The sequence below is a fragment of the Ambystoma mexicanum genome, chromosome 4q (assembly GCF_040938575.1).
Source record: "Ambystoma mexicanum isolate Mex_15411 chromosome 4q, UKY_AmexF1_1, whole genome shotgun sequence".
NCBI classification, from domain to species: domain Eukaryota; kingdom Metazoa; phylum Chordata; class Amphibia; order Caudata; family Ambystomatidae; genus Ambystoma; species Ambystoma mexicanum.
Genome location: NC_090928.1, coordinates 1,172,798,414 through 1,172,815,889, shown reverse-complemented (window position 1 = coordinate 1,172,815,889; position 17,476 = coordinate 1,172,798,414). Strand labels below are relative to the sequence as shown.

Genomic DNA, 17,476 nt, shown 5'->3' with positions numbered 1-17,476 from the left:
GAGGCACAGGGGGGCCGTGTCCGGGACCCGGTACTTCTTCTCGTACCGGTCTCTTCTAGCTGGCGTCGTGGAAGGGTTCTTGAGGAGGGAAAGGCACTCATCCCAAATGTCGTCCAACAGAGGCACTGCGAGGACCGTCTTCCTCTTGGCCTCGCGCCGCTGATAAAGGAAGCCTTCCTTTTTCTTCTCCTCAGGGCAGAGTTGGAAAAGCTCGGAAGCCCTGGAGATCATGGAGTGGAAAGATCCGATCTCGTCGGGCGGAGAAGCCCTGGCGGGAGCCGACGACGGAATATCCTCGTCGTATGCCTCGTCGTCCGTACCCGTCGCTGCCGTGTCAGTCCCCGTATCATCCCCTCGGGTGGACGGGGGAGAGGGCTGGACGGGGCGCGACGGTTGAAAAGGAGGTGGTGGATGGATCCTTCTTTTCTTGGTAGGGGGAACACCAGAAGGTCCCGGTTCTGGATCCCCCGACGGGAAAGGTTCTTCCGTCGGTAACTGTAGTCTCGTCCTTATCTCGGAGCATAAGGACTGTATGGCCAACAAAATGGCCGCGAGTTGTCTTGCGGCGCTGGCAGAGGGGAATCCGACGGGCGAGCAGGGGCCCCGTCGGTATCCTCGACGATGTCGTCGTCGTCACCTGCGTCGGGGTCCATTCCGACGGGCTGGCCTTCTTCCACGCCAAGGCCGTGGCTTAAGACCTCGATCAGCTCCTCTTCTGAGGTTGAAGCCGAATCTACGATGACGCCCTGCCCCCCCTTCTTCTTCCCCATGGTGGGTTTCACGGGGGTCCTATCGATGGGCACAAAAGAAGACTCCCTCCGAGGAGGCAGGGAGATTCTGGGCCCCGAGGTCGCTACCACTGGCGCAGCCTCCACAGGCTGAGCCAGGGCCGCCGCGACCGTTTCGATAGAGGGCTTGGTCGGATGGATCAAGGCCTTCACCACCTTAGGTGCGCTCACCGCCTTATCCTTGAGGGAGGGGGCACTGCCACGCTCCTCCTCTGCCTTAGAGCTCAACCGGGGCCTCTCCAGGAGTTTCGCCGGGTGCTCGGCCTTCCTCTTACCCGACCCAGAGCGTTGGCTCGTGGTTGATGGTGCCGGGGAGGGTGCGCCCTGCCTGGCGCCCGTAGAGCCCGACCGTTCGGCGCTCCCGGTGCCAGCGGACTCGCGGTGCTTAGCCTTATGTTGGGCCCCCGTCGCCGGGGCGCCCTCAAAGGTCTTAGAAGACCGCTCGGGTTTCTTCTTCTTCTCGCCAGACGGGCTCTTACCCTCCAGCCAGTTGGCGAGACGTTGATGGCGGTCCTTCATTGTCCGTTCCGACATGTTGCCGCAAAACGCACAGTCCTTCTCCACGTGCGTCTTGTCCTCATGAAGGCAATAAAGGCAGAAAGAGTGTTCGTCCTCCTTAAAGACGTTCTGCAGCTGGCATCCAGGGCAGACCCTGAACAGCTTTCCGGGCGTCGAGCCTCCCTTCTCCTGGGCCATCTCCGAGACCGGGCCTGAGAAGCTTCTGGAGTCCTCCGAAGTGTAGCTCGACGAAATCTTCACCCTTGAGGGGCGCAGACGAATCCGACACGGGTCCCCGTTGATCGGATGTAGGATCGGTGGAGCTTGAGGCTCTTTTGACCGAAAGAATCGAGTTTTTGTGAAAAAACGCGAAAAAATAGCACTAACGCTCGAGAGCAATAGCACGAGGATCCCAACACATGAACGTGCGGTAAAAATCTGAAGATGGCTGCCAGAGGCGGTGCTTAGGTAGAGGGCAGTCATTGGCTGTGGTCAGTATGACGCAGAGACCAGTGATTGGTTATTACTACGAAAGACAGATCAGAAACGAAACTGATACTGGTTTTTTCTTTACCGAGGATTCCCAGCCTGACGACGGGGAATATTCATGAGCATGTGAATCCATGCCAGACCCCATGCTGGAGAAGGATTAGCCTAAAGCAAACCGTGTAAGGATGGCTCAACACAAAGTTGGAGTTTCTACATGGCATCCGGTACATCCGCAAGTTTGGTTTCCAATAATAAGGTTTCCAACCTATTCTTGCAAGTGCTTGTCTTTCCTTAGGACACCCTAGGATACAAAGTAATATCCAAAAGAGGTGGCCACTGAAAAGTTCCAAATCGTAATCTTAGTAAATCCTGAGGCTCCAGCCTACCATAAACTATAAAGACAAATGTCTGAAGATTTGGCTAACACAAGACTTCATAAAACCTAGTTTTCCAAGCACCGCCCTAATTTGAAAATAACAAAGATTTAAAAGAGGTTATCCTTGGAAGGTTCTTTCAGAGGCACTCACAGGCTTCGCCACCATTGCTCTCCTCTTTCTGTCTCAAAATCTCTGAATAGCTGTTCCAGGCCATAGGTGTCTCAACCTCCTTTCTGCAGGCTTTTCCACAGACTTTTTATTCATTCTTCAGTCCATTTTGGCTGTTGGGTTTCGGCGTTTACACAAGACCTAGCACAGATCTCGATTACAAAGTGTTTGGAACAGGTCTCCGTCAGTCCTGTGTTTTCTTACAGTTCCCAACTGGTTTCTCATGGACTTTGGTTCTCTTATGCATCTCAGTGGGTCCCTCCTAGACCTTGGATTTCTCAAGGCCTTGCAACAGGTCTTTTCCAGGCCTTAGGCACTCTACGGATTCACAGTAGGTCTCTTCCAGAAGTTGCACCTCTCAGGTTTCACATCCGCAGTAATTATATTTTCTCCCTCCTCGTTAGGGTCCTTTCCAGTCGGCGATATTGTGTCACCCTCCTGCCATGGGTACGAGTCCCACAGTTGTTCGCGTAATTCGTGTTTGAGTCTCTTGTTTTGCCAGCTATTTAAATCTTAGTTGCATATATAAAAGAACAAACTTTAAATGAGGAACAACAATTTAATAGTTTCTATTACACAACCACATTAAGTCTTTTTATTTGTCTAGTATTTCATGTTTGAAAATTAAAAGATTGAAATAGGGGAACACTAAAACGCTTGAGGTGCCTAAACAAGAGACTTGAACAGGAGTTAGGTGAACAACTGTACCATGGCTATACAGTATTAGCTTGTGCTAAAGGTAATTTTGGAACCTCATTATCGTTCATTATTGTAAAAACAAGAGAGCATTGTTGTTCGGACTGCTGACAAATAACTAGAGTAGGTGTACATGCCCCAATTGTCTTTCTCTTTTCTATCAAACGGAGCGTTTAGGGGTGGATAACGCCAGTCGTCCACTCAGATTTTAGAAGCGATTTGCAGGGATGTGCAGAATTAGGAGAGGGTAACGAGGGAGCAGAGAGTTTAATTAAGGTGATCACAGCTAGGGTGGTCATATTAAGTATATACTCCAGGTGTGCCTAATAGGGGTGAGTGTAAGGCTCCTGTGTATATTGGATTACAATGGCCCTCATTACGGGTCCGGCGGTAACCGTGCCGGTAGAACCGGAAATTAGCCGCCAGACCGGAATGATTTACCGTCGCCTGACTTGCTGGAAATACCGGGGCATTACAACCCCGGCAGTCCGGTAAGTCAGGCGCTGGTAACTGAAATCCCCATTACCCAATGGGAATGGTGACCACGGAAGCAACGGCATCGTTACCGGTGCTTCTGTGAAAGTCTGTGGGTGGGTGCCGGACCGCCCGGCAAGTCAGACCTTCCGGGCAGAACAGCACCCGCCCCGCAGACTTGTACTTTACTCTTTCCGTACCTCGAAGTTGTAATTAGGGCCAATGTTTTTAAATAAAGTGTCATCTTTTAATAATCATAACTTTTGTTGTCCAGGTTGCAGGATCTGTAAGCAACGACATGGAGTGTTTTTGGCCACTGCTTGTTAAAAAAGCTGAATTATAAAGGCTATCATTTCTCTTCATAAGTAAAGGTAAGGGAACAGATCTTGTGGCTCATTTAGGAAAGAGGCAGGGTGCACATTGTGAACTCTTTTTAGAATATTGTGTGATTGTGTATATTAATTTAATAAACTGATGTTAACTAGGAATAGTGCTCTTAAAATGTTTGCAGTTCCCTTTTCACCCGGTACGTTTGTTTTCGGAGTCCCTCCATACGTTGAAAGTCTTTCATACCGCTTCCATTTTCTGGCGAATCCTCAATACTGCTAAGGATTCACGTCGACAGGCGTGGAAGAAAAGTGCAGTCGAATAAAACGAGGAGCCAAAAGAATGTTAAGGTTCAACGCATGGGCAAGTAAGTTCTCATCGAAAGAAAACGAATGTTCCGATTTAAGAAGGCTAGGCCCTATAATCTTTGCACCTGCCTAGTATAGTTAGAATGGCATCCATTTTGAAAGACAGAGGTCTGCTGACAAGATGGATTCCTGCTTTGGCCCTCAACAGCAAGATTCGCGCACACACTTGCTACCTGCAACACAAGCTTTTGTTTATGTAACTCTGCACACACAGCTCATTTCCAGCTCAGGGCGAGCTGACCTAACTCCAAAGAGAATACGGGTAAGGGTTTCCACGTTTAATTGGATGCGAGCAGCTTGCTGAGCTGGTATCTTTAGGACGTTCAGGAGAATCCAGAGCTTTCAAATCAGAGTAGCAACGTGCTAATTGCAAGGTCTGAAAACCTCCTTAATGAAGTCATACATCCTTTTGCTGAACTCTAGGATTGCAATGTACCCTGCGATGATGCACTGGAGGTGAGAGGGGCACGCACCATCCAGATGGTCTGAAGTGTTGTGTTTTTGTGTCCACCTCGCAGTTGTGCTAATAAATGAGTTTTTAACTAACCTCATCTGAATCAGAGTCCCAGGTGTGATTATTCCTCAACAGAAATTGGTGCCCAATCGGCTGTGGGCACCCAAGAGCTGTTGCGCAGGATCCTCTCAGCAGCACTGCCAGGCCCACTAAGAAAGTAAGACGCCTTCTTAATGGGGATCTCACTGAGGGGAGTGCCCGTGGGTCGGGGATCCCTTTTGTCAACTGGGAGGAGAGACATTTTATTCAGAGAATGGTTCAGTAAATATTTAAGGCTCGATAGTTCTTTGTTCGGGTTTCAGAAATAGCCAAAAGGGTCCATGTTAAAGTATTTGGATCTATGGATGACATTTAGAGAGGTACAATTGTCAGTGCCGGGATTCTTGAATGAATGGCAAAATATAAAAAGTCCTTGCACAACCGAAACCCTCTGGATACCTTCACACTCCTCCTGCTATAAATTGGTACAAATTGCCTATTTTGGCACATAATTGCACACGGTTTGAGCAACTCCTGTGACGCTCAAACTTTCCAAATCAATGAAGAACCATGGTTTCACATATTCTTTAGCCGAATGACATCCCCTAGTTGTGTTGTGTCCGGCGTTTGTGAGTATGCATCTCTCGGTCTTGATGGACTGACCAGTCCCCTTTCAGATCAATTTCCTTTAGAGGGAATCAAACATGCACAGAGATAGATTCTGGTTTAAATATAATCCCTGTTGATTCACTGGTCTCCTGTTTCCACAAATTAAAATCACTTCGATGTAATTTACTTTGTGGAAAATACTTTCAGAAATACTTCGAAATGTATATGTGTTGTGGGGTCGTCGGGATGGGGTTTGGGGTAGGGGTTTTAAGGAAGGGAGAAGAGGGCTTGGGGCGGCGACCCACCCATAAATAAACTATTTCGAAATAATATTTTGAAGAAATTTCCACTAAGTAAATTTCAGCAAAGTGATTTACTTTGTGGAAATGACATGGAACCCATTGATTTAAGTCATCTCCTGGTAGGCTAGAATGGTACATAAAATGTCTAAGGCCACTGTTCAGCTGAGTGATGACCTTTGCTCTCGTCTTTCTGAAGGGAGAATTCCAGTCTTCAAAATTGACATGGGGAAGAACTGGCATTTTAATGCTACATGTTTTTGCACAGGGATTGAATCAGGGGGCTGGTACAGATCCTCATAATGGTGGATGTGGATGCTGCAGAGTTAGGGGAGCCAGCCCCATTTCCCCTTCATTCCTGGTGATGTGGCCTTTTTGTCACAAATAAAAAATCTGAAGGGTGATAATGGGTTTTTTGCTGGTCCGGAAAAATTGCAGGTAAAAATCGCTGTTAATTCCGGCACCGGCAATTTTCTCAGGCCGGCAAAACACAAGTTTACAGGTGGGGCACTGATTTACTGCCAGGCCTGGGAAGCCGGTAAATCAGGCCTCCTCTGTCAAAAGAATTACACAATTACCTCCATGAAATGGGGATTTACCGGCGTTTCCACCACCTGGAATATCCTGGTAATACTGGGATATCAGGCAGCCGGAATGGTAGGGGCAGTATGCCAGTATCCCGCTGGAAAACTTGTAATGAGCCACAATGACTTGACTAAGAACAATCAGATAGTTATCAGCAAAAGTAAAACAGAAGACTTCAGAAAAAATTAAAACAAAGGTTTGTGATCAGTGGCATGACTGCGGAAAAGATCTGACTCCTCAAGTATCTAAGAATCAGATTATCTTAAAATCCCTTTAGGGGTATTAGTTATCAAACAGCAAAACTACCGTGAACCAGATGCCCAGAACTCATTCTTTTAAACGATTTGTAGAGTGGCACAATCCGCCCTACAGATAAGCAGTGTATCCAGCAGCCGAGAAGGAGAAGCTTGAATATTGTTATTGCCTAATGTGAAAATAATCCTTTTAATATAACAATCTTTATTTGAATGAATTACCAGGTGCAAAGAATTATGGATTTCAAAACGGTATCTGTTTTAGAGTGAACACATACTTCTGTTCCTAAAATATACTTCCCCTTGGATTGGGAACTACCTTTGTACTCCCTAAAAAAATAATTTTACTCCAAACTTAAACAGGAGTAAAATACTCGCGCTTCAAAATCTTATCCTGAGCCCTGGATACAATCAATAAAGGTAAGCGCGTTAAGTGCTAGCCACAGATGTCAGCTTGGAACCGGTAGTTATAGTCTAGAATACCAGCAGGGCCAAAACAGTCCTCCATCCTTTCAAGGCCGATCTATTGAATACTATTAAATTGGATAATAAGAACACATACCTCAGCACCTATAGGAGGAAGCATCTGACACCAAGGAGAATGTCAAATGTGATATTATGATTCTATCATTATAACAATAAGAAAAGGGTTGCACTATTACCATATTCCAGCATGATGGTACTCACCTTATCGACTTCGGTAGTATGAAGGGCTTGCCACGGTTTAAACTTGTTACTGCAGTTTGCACATAAACCACTGAAGGGAGGGCTTAACTCAATGCACTTACCAATACAGACATACGCTCTAACACAGGGGACTGTATGCCCGCCATGGTTTTGCCCTACAACTCCCAACAGCCCTAGCCAGCATAGTCAGTACTGAGGGATCCCCTACTTTCACTCAAGATCTTAAGGTCATTGGCTCAAACAAAGTAAAGGTCATAGCTACGTGACCATTCTATGATATCTGCATTCAATCCATTGGAAACCATGATTTCAAATCAATATTTGTAGTAGCTAAGGCCCCGCTGGCTAACACTCAAAGGGGGGAATTGCAATAGGGAAATGATAAGTGCATTGCTGAAAAAATGTGAATTAAATATGGATCTTTACTTGAGTAAGAAATCGTTCAAGGTAGGAGTAACGCGTTTGCATTGACGGTGTAACATATGCTTGTGTAATCCCGGTCCATGGACTGCCGGGTTTGCTAATTGATATAGCAAAGAGAAATTGTTCTATCATAGATATAAATGCATCAGTAGCCAAGTGTGCCAATGTGACAACATCTGTGTGACAACACCTGTGTCTGTGCTGGTCTTACCTGCTCCAGATAATGCAACGAAAGATTGATGTATTTGGCCTCAGTCAAGAGCTGTCCTCCTACACCAGTTTTAGCGACCCGCTCCGAGCCTGCCAAATCCACCAAGTGCAGCTTCGAGCGCCGGACAGTGGCCGATCCAGGCTCCTTACTTGAGATGTGGATAGTGAAGATACAGTGGGAGCGGGTTGAGGCTTGGTTCATCGGCGTCTAAGTACAAAGGGAGACAACACACATTTTCAATTGGTTCGATCAGAATCATTGTTCTAAACCGCAGGCTCTACCTGAAACAAATGAATGGCATTTTAACATGACAGAGAACCAGGATTCTAGCCAACGAAACAACTAAATTGCCACAATTCACCTACATCAACCTCAGTGGGTTAAAGCAAATCTCTTTGCTGGTAAAGTGCCTATGAGTAATTGTAAATTTATAACCTGCTTAATATCCAGAGGTTTCTAAGCGTGGACCCGGGGATCGAACCTGTGTTTCGTTAAGTCGTCTTGCTTCCAAGGCGTGTGTGTTGCCCCTGAGCTATTCTCCCGAGACGAGTCAGAGGTAGTGAGTGAGCCAAGCATTAACACAGCGGGTTTGAGGGTGACTGTTACTCCCAGAAAGAGTGGTATTTCAATGTTTGTATTTGTTAACAAACAGGTGAGCGATTCAAACAGAAACAATGTACATAAGAACAAGAACAAAAGTCAGAGCAATCCCAGGTAGTGGTCATGGAAGACTTACATCTAGTGGAGAAGGGTGGAGGGTAATAGTGTGTAGCATTAAATATGGCCAATACCACCTGACAATGGATACAAGGGCAGTATTTACAATTTCAGCACAGATGGTGGAAGGATCTGAACGCAGATCACAGGTGTGTAAGTAAGTGACAGAAGGTGGCCAGTATCTTCAAAAGATAGATGAGATTCAAGTTCGATTTGAAGGATGCTGGGAGGGATTTGAAAGAAAGATCCCTTGGAGTGGGGCATAGGGAAGGTGGGGAGCAAACAAGAGAAGACGGGCAAAGGAGAGGAGGGAGCAAGAGGGGGAGAATTAGGTAAAAGGGACTAAGGTATGGATAGATACAATGTGAGTAGAAGAAATGAGAAAGTGGAGTGTGTTGCATAGCGAGGCATGCAACATGGAGGCAGTGCAGAGTACACTAGAGCAATAGTCAAAATGGTGGAGTACTACAGTATAGATGGAAACCTTAGTGGTGCATTCAGTTAAAAGGTGGCAGATTTAGAAGAGGTTCAGAGTGCTGAGTGTTTGGGCACTAGCAGTGGTAGTGAGAAATTGCTCATGATTAAGGTTGCTGTCAAAGAAGACCCCAAGTCTGCAAGCTTTGGAGGAATGCGTTGGAAGATTGGGGGCTAATGGGCACGGGGAGGAGAGGGGAAGCTGGGATGTAGATGGCTTCAATCTTTGAGGCGTTGAGTATGATACAGCAAAAGTGCCATTGCCAGCTTGTGACAAACAGCTGACAGGCAGCTGGCGATGCCAAGGGTGAGGTCAGGGGTGAAGAAAGGATAAGAACATCTGCATGTCTTCAGTGAACAGATGGCAGGAGAAGCTGAAGCAGGACCCGAGTTTGTCCAGGGAAGAGTTGTAGCAAAAAACATGGTATAGAAATACATGTTAAATATATGTGTAATATCAAGCTGTATTTACACTCTAAGATAGTAAGCCTTTGCTGTTTTAAGAGTATGTGTATGAATGAGTGACGGAGAGTGTTCGAATGAGCCTAATTGTGTAGAACTGTGATTATGAATATTGATTCATTTTATTTTTATATACGAGAATGGTGTAACAGACAATGTATGATTATTTTTTGTATTGGATTTAATAATAAAATGTGTACAATGTATTATGCTAGTCGAGCTAGTTAGTTTTGTCATCCTTTATCCACTGGTCTAGCCTATGTTTTTTGCTTAATATAGATAAGCAATATTTTTTGTTGGGGGGGGGATATGCATTGGTACTAGAATTGTATGCTGCTGTGGGTTTACAGTGGGTAGTCTTGTACCTGGCCTCCGGATCCCCATGCTTTGGTTGGTATATGGTGTATGCAGGCATGCCGCAGGGTAGGAATGCACCCCCACCCGCAGTGGTGTGACACGCATGTGTCCCCTCTGTTTTTATTTTGCAGGATGCATCCGTGGTGCATCCGTGGTTAACGAGCAAAGAGCATCCGGTGCCGCTGAAATTCTCCTGCAAGGCGAGTGCATCCCTGTCGCATAACCTCCCAGGTATAGAGTATGACCAACACCCTGAGCCTGCTGGTAACAGCGCCAGTACCCAGCAGTACACGCACGGCAGCGGGATCCAACTGTGTATTTCAGTATTCTGTGCCGATGTCCTTGTGAAAGAGAACTTAAATATGGGCGGCTATGGAAAGACCAGGAGCCATTTGCATTCCTTCAAAGCCTGCTGCACAGATTGGTGAACACATTTGGGGTTCACAAATTGCAGGAAGTGGTTGTCTGCAAGGACACAAGTAAATAAAACAAAGATGTAAACCCAAGTAAAACAACTCATTGGGCTAATTAGCCTGCTGCAGACATTGGTTCCATAGAATAGACCCCTTTGTGTAAACAAAGTATCACACACTATATAGTCATGTAGATGATGATCATACGGACCGCTTGTTGCAGGACCACAGGTCACAGAAATCAAACAAAAAATGAAATAAGTGGAGGACACAGCACATTTATGAAGCTATTATTAAATGAAGCACTGGTATCTGGGGTTATATTCTCCTTCCTTCTCATTCTATTGCATATCCGCGCCCCTTATTGCATCCTCCTATAAAACTTTGCACCTTGGTACCTATAAATGCTAAATGCAAATAACCTCTGAACGCCAGAACTATTGGTATTGCCAATGCTTGTTTTTGGTAGTTTTGGCCAATAGGTGGCACGGTTTGGTCATTTACCCATCCACTGAATGCTCAGCAATGCTAGTCTTTATGGTCATTCCCACCCATTTCCTGAGCCTCCCCACCGGGATCTCTTTGAGCCAGCTCTAAAAAGCAGTAATATCAGGCTTTGTTTGGAGAAGGGCCTGAAAATGTTATGTGATGGTTTCTGTATGCTTGGAAGCTGTCAGTCTCGGGTTGACAAAGTTATGTATAAAATAGCACTCATCTGCAACAGAAGAACAAGTTACTTATCCCTGGTAACCTTCTTTCGACTGGATGTTTCTCCCACAACGTATTCCTTATCTTATGATATTTCCAATATCCAGCTTAGCTGCTTTGTAAATATTTTCCAGCAGAGGGCGCTGCGCGTCGATGCTGGTCATCTCGATGTCCATCGGAGACCTCCATCTCTATGTCGACGTCACCAAAGTTATGTAAAGCACGCAAATTGTCAGTTGGCTTCAGTTCTGTTTTTCTGCACAAACGCTTCGGATACGGTACGCTTCGATTTGTTTGTGAGAATCTTCAAGAGAAATCTTCAATAAATAATGGCTTTGTCATCGGCGTCTTCTACTCCAAAATCGGGTTTTAAGAAATGTTGTGACTGTCAGTTGAGGTTGTCCGTTACGGACCCCCACAGAATATGCATGTTCTGCCTGGGATCCGCTCACCCTTCGTCTGAGTATGAGGACACCTGTCCATGACACCAAAATCCTGAGAGGGCCGCAGAGGGAAACTTGTGGCAGGTAGGATCCATAATTCCTCTGTCGAAAAAAGACAAACATCCGACGCGTCAAGAACCATTTCTCCTCGCCGCAAAAAAAGTAAGAGATCCCGATCACGAAGTGGCTCCCATCATTCGTCATCGGCGAGACACTCGAAGAACTGCACAATAGGTTGCCATCTTTGTCGTCTTCGAGGTAGTCTCCAGAACGGCTCGTATGTCCAACTAAAACAGTCTCTCCAGCCGAGTGGGAAGAATTTAGGCTGATGATCTAAGTATTTGAGAATGCGGCCTTGACCCCCTCGAGTACTGTCGAAAGCATTACTCAGGTCGAAAGAACTGATAAGCATAAGAGCAAGACCCGTGCGCCTTCGGGCCCGGCAAGCAAAACTCCTTGAGAGCGTTCTAAGGAACCCTTGAGTCGAGAAAAAGTCCCTTCGAGGCCTGAGTCATCGACGCCATTGAAGCCGAAAGACGCATCATCACCATCAGCACCAAAAGACCATTCTTCAACGCCATTGACACAAAAACATATGAAAAAGTAATTGATGCATCGAGCTTTGAGCTCCTCAAAAAACGGACTTCTAAATACAGGGTGTCAAGCAGCAATCCCTGTAACTTATCAAAGCACCCAACTCCGGAAAGTCTGGTGGTACAGGCTGCCACTTTAACCACAAGACAAAATGCCTACCCTACTATCCCTCCTGATAGGAATGATAAGTGTTACGACAATCTAGCAACGAGGGTTTTTTGCAGCTGGAAATGTGGCCCTGAAGTCAGCAAATGCCACTTCCACTTGGAAGGCGAGAAGCACAGTGTCTAGAGGACACACCAAGAGGCTGAGAGCAGAGAGGCTGCTTTTGAGAGAACACACAGTCCAACTGGGAAAGACACACCAAACAGGGTCAGAAGACGCAGAGTCACTGTAGCATGCCAGAGAGCTCCACAGTGCCAGCAAGCCAAAGGGAGACACTAGGAAGTCCACGACTGACCAGAGGGTTCCAGCCAAGACCCTAAAGGTATCTGGGTGGCTGAGCCTGGTTGAGAGTCCCCAGATGGTACAAGGAACCCTAAAGACAAAAGTGCATGGAAAGTGGGGCAATGTGGAAAACCCCTATGGGATATTAGGCAAAACATTATCAAGACACGATAACAAGGAGAATAGGGTCTGTGACCCCAACAGGAGAAGGATATATGATGTAACAAGGATAACTAATATTTTTTGTGACAGTACTTGGAGAGAAGGTGATCCAAGGCTGTCAAATATCGGAAGAGACTGAAGAAAACTGAGTAATTCCTTTGAAGTTAGGACTTGGAAGGAGAGTAAACCAAATCTGCATATGAGATTAAGAGAACGTTTAGAGAACTGCGAGAGTGATGCATATGAACACAGAACTTGGCAGGCAAGTAAACCAAGTCTATGTTAGAGACGAGACTAAAAGTACCTGGAAGAGAAGAGAACCAGGACTGCCAACTAGGGTCAAGAACCCACCACAGTTTGGAGGAACATCCAAACCACTCTTCTTTGTTGCAGTACCTAGCAGGGGAGGGAACCAGGTCTATCAACCAGGATCATGGACCCACCACAGTTTGGATGAGCATCCACACCACTCTTCATTGCAGTACCTGGTAGAAAAGGGAACCAGGTCTGCCAACCCAGGCCGCACCCCAGTTTGGAGGAGTATCCAAGCCACTCTTCATTGTCGTACTACCTGGGCGAGAGGGGCCCAGGTCTGCCAACCGGGGTCTGGGAACCATATAGATGGACGAGGAAAGAGACATTTTTCCCACCAGTCGAAACAGAACTTTGAGAACTTCCAAAGCCAGAACTACCCTTTGTCCAAGGGAAGGGAATAATTTCTCTGCACCAGGAAGACACACCTTTCATTTAGTTTAGCATAGAGTGTGAGGGACAGAGCTAGGATTCTGACATATGACTGTGGACATTTGCTTTTGACATCCTGACAGAGACGTTAGTATTTTTATTGAGGCTGGGAAACCCCTCTTAGAGTTAGGGCAGGATAGGGTTTTATTTTCATTTTTTCACATTAATAAAAGTCTTTAACAACCACAATGACCCCTCTGTGTCAGACCCTTACTTCTGCACCAATACAAATCGCACTTTAATTTCTTGAACTTTCGTTTTGTAGAGAAGGTGTTCCTTTTAAAATCATCATGGGTGATAGTGTACAGATCTTGAAAGAGGTGGAGGTGTCTTTTCTGCTCTCTTATGGCATCAAGCACAGTAAAACCTTTTCATATCTTCCTGAGTCCAATGGTGGGATAGAAAGATTGACAATGACTCCGATGGATGGTGTTAAGAAAGCCGTTCGTTAAGGCCATGATTAGGAATTTGATGGCCATCAGTCTGCTTATCATTTGGCTTTGCATGCCAAGACTGGTCTTATTCCTTTATAAGTCTTGAAAAGGAGGAAGTACAATATGCAGTTATGGGTGGTTTGGATCTAGAGGGCACGTTTGTATGACAGGGTTGAGAGGCAAAGGGCAGGAGGCTAAAAACAATGTGAAGCTCTACCATTTCTTTTTTTTAAATTAAGATGCACTTTGGATGTAGGGATAATGTCCAATATTGGAGATCTAGCAAAGCTTACCTTCACAAGACATGTCAAAAGCGGTTATCAAGCTTTTATCAGATTTTGATAGCGTTGGCCAATTCTGTTACATTTTATGATGGGAGGCTTTCAGACATCTCAGGTGATAAAGTTGGGTAGTCAAATTTTGATGAATATATGTTCAAATTCATTATTGTAATTGTTAGGTCATCATATTGTAAATGAAGCAGCTTTTGATTGTGTGGGATTTTAGAGATAAAATCAGGCAGCAACAACTAGTTCACCCTTTGCGTTATACACGTTATACTTACTGGAGATGACCACAAGTGATTATACATGTAGGACTACATCTCGCTGCTTGTAAGGAGAGAGCACAAAACATACTCATGTACCTCAAAACTCATGGCTAGATGAAGAAAGATTTAAGTTCTAAAGGTGCTATGTAGCGATGAGACCTTAATCGCTAGCAGTGTGAAGTCCGAGACCCGCCTGGACAATCCACATGTCCACAGCCAGCAGGCAATTGGCTCCTGGCTGAGAAGAGTGGGTTGCTCTTACATCCGACCAATTGAGGGAATTTGTCTCTTTGTCCAGAGGGACCCCCTGCTCCTCTTTTGAGGCTAGGGAGGTGAGCCCGCTCCACAACACCTTCATTAGGGGTTCAGGCAAGTGGCACCTCACCCGGAGAGACTACCCAATAGGGGACAATGACTCCAGTTCAGTTCCTGAGAGGAACTCTGTAAAGCTGTGCACACTGTGGCCTACATGGGATGCTCAAAAATACTGGAAACTTTAAAACAACCAGACTGGGAAGAAGAAACCTTTAATAGATGTCATTATCAGATAGAAAAAGGACAGAGACGCCTCAAGCAGAAGAGAAAACCAAAGGAAGAGAATACCAACGAAAATAAACTGGGGATGGCACAGAGAGAGAGAAGAGCTCCCAAAGGAACAAGGATCCTGAAGATGTTCCCCTTCACAGTTGAAGGTAACAGGGAGAACAGAAGGCCCTGATGGAATTATTAAACCATTCAAGCAACCCGTCTCAGTAGAAGTCATGAGGCAAAGTTAAATCTCAAACAGATGAACTTCAAGTGTTGTGATATAAGAGAAAGAACTGAGAGAAAACAAAAGTGGGTAACAATACCCTGGGAAAAGGGGAAAGAAGCGTGATATTCTGTGCAAGAACAGAACAGAACATAAAAGAGAGGGAACATTATGCGCCAGAGTTCAGAGAAACTATTCAGTTGAAAAATGTACAAAATCAAGTAGGCAAGAACAAGCTGAACTATAATTGCCCAGGAGAGAAAGCCTACCAGAGAAATATGATTTTTGAAAGATAGGCTTAAACCAGCAACCAGGAATACAGATCTTATAAAATATCCCCAAAAGATATTCACAAGAAGAAGGGAAAAGCAATTAGTCACTTTGAAGAATCACAGAGACTGATCCAAGAAATCATCAGAGACTATTTGAGGATTATGTATTATTAAAGAATCCTACAGATTGGTACCAGAAGTGCCCTCAGGAGAAGGGAGCCATTCTCCTGACCTCAGTTAGTTTTCATAGTCTATTACGATCGTTTTGGAGAGGTGACTTATTTCATTGGACATTCATGCATGACCTACAAGCACCTTAGTAGTAACATAGGCAGGGACCACCCATAGTAATAGGGAAAATTAGGCCCCATCACGTTACTTTAATCAAATATTGTGTAACATGTCCTCAGAGTGTCCGCATCCTTCTTCCGACTCTCCACAGTTGCCACTGGATACTGCTGGTATAGAGAATCTGGAGTCGCTCCCACAAAGTGAGTTTTCTCTTATGATATAGTGCATGGAGAACTCGGTCGACCCATATCGCTGGCTTATTAGGGATGGTTGAATGCCAGACTTTAGGGAGATAGGCAGCTGGGTGATGGGCTCCTCAGGAGGCCAGGATACTGTTGCTGAAAGCTTGGGGTGTGATTTGCTGAGTCATTAAGAGTCCATTGTGAGATGCCATCTTAGATAGGCGAATGTGCAGTCAACCATTGGTGGGAAGGCTGGAGAGGCCATCAGGACCCACTAATAGGCTGCACACTAGATGCTCAGAGAGGTTTGCACCTATGGTCTGAGGACGTGGAGAGGCATATCTGGGCCTGTAGTCTGGTCGACGTCTGTAACCCTGGAGCCAAAGCACCAGGTATGGGGAAGATGCAGCTGCTCATAAGCCATAACTGTAGCACCACGGGGTAAACACTGGTCACGCATTCCTTAGACCTGACAGGCACCTCAGAGTGATGAACCCCAGTGGTGGTGGAAATGAAGGCCGAAGGGGTGAGGGAGCTCACACGCCCACTTGTCCTCAGGTTAGGGTACCGGCTGAGGACCAGGGACAGAAATACTTGGAAAATATGACATGGGTGGAGTTCAGTTGAGAATACAGTGATTACCAGCTTTTTTAGTTTCTTCTCCGCCACAAATGAGAGGAAGCCGTTTGGTGGAAGCAGCTGGAAAATCTCTCAGTACCAGCAATCTACGACAATGCACACAGAAGAAAGGTAAGTCACATGTCGCAGTGCCCTGGAGGGTTGTGGTTACCGACACCCCAGTCAACCTGAATGTGGGTCAGTATCAGAAAAAGACCAGTCACAAGACCTGCACTTCTGACGGAATAGGTGGTAAAAAGGCACCCACAAATGCCATGCAAGAGGAAGAAATAAACTAAGTAGAAGAAGTGTGGAGAGCGCACAGGAGTCGTGGGGAAGGAGCCGTCTGGGGAGATGCACAGCTTCTCATATTTTTCAAATAATAATTGCTGCAGCCCAGGTGATGGATATTTCCAACAGTATGAAGCAAAGGGGAAGGGACTTGGGAGTAAATGGCAATCAATGAATTGACCTTGGAAGGGGAAAGGTGCTGAGAAGGCCCTAGTGGGAAGCAAACCTGTGATTACAAGGCTGCATGCAGATGATCGAGGCAAGCAGCTAACTCACGGAGCGGTCTTGCTGGCTCAAGTAAAAACACACACGGCTTGGCAGTGAGGCTATATGTTGGCCACAGCGATGGCCAGCATGCAGCACTGGCCATGCTTTCTCGGGTTTTACATTGCACGTGCAAGTGTAATTCTCCTGAGCTTGGGGAATTGGTGGGGCTGCTTAGCCATGTGTACAGGATCTGCAATTCCCAAGATAAATAGGCGTGGCCATCCTGGCAGTGCATCAGTAGCTGGGAACTTGCAGATGGCTGCTAACAGACATGCGACTAACACTGCAGGTGCCGTTGAACTAGCTTTTCAAATGCAGCTCTGCAAATGTTTGGGTACAGAAAGGCAGTTTTATATGGTTCAAGCAGACACCCTATAGTTACTCTTGCCCAAAGTCAAGAAGCATACCCAGTGGAACCAGGGTATTTTTCAGCTTCCTACCACGCTAGTATTAGGACATGTGCATTTGTCTGTGCAATGGCTCTGCAGGTGAGAGTAATTAGCGTGGGATGTTGATCATTTTGGGGATATTTGCATCTAGGACCCCTGACCTT

At 45.9% G+C, this 17,476-nt stretch overlaps 1 protein-coding gene across 1 annotated transcript in view; it reads right to left on the bottom strand.

Annotated features, from left to right (window-relative positions):
• The window catches only part of KIF6 (kinesin family member 6), a 2,002,255-nt gene that overhangs the window by 1,532,670 nt on the left and 452,109 nt on the right, over positions 1 to 17,476 (bottom strand). The window contains exon 7 of the mRNA XM_069608751.1: positions 7,747 to 7,953. Coding sequence (XP_069464852.1) covers positions 7,747 to 7,953 — 207 coding nt within the window. The remainder of the gene's footprint in view (positions 1 to 7,746; positions 7,954 to 17,476) is intronic.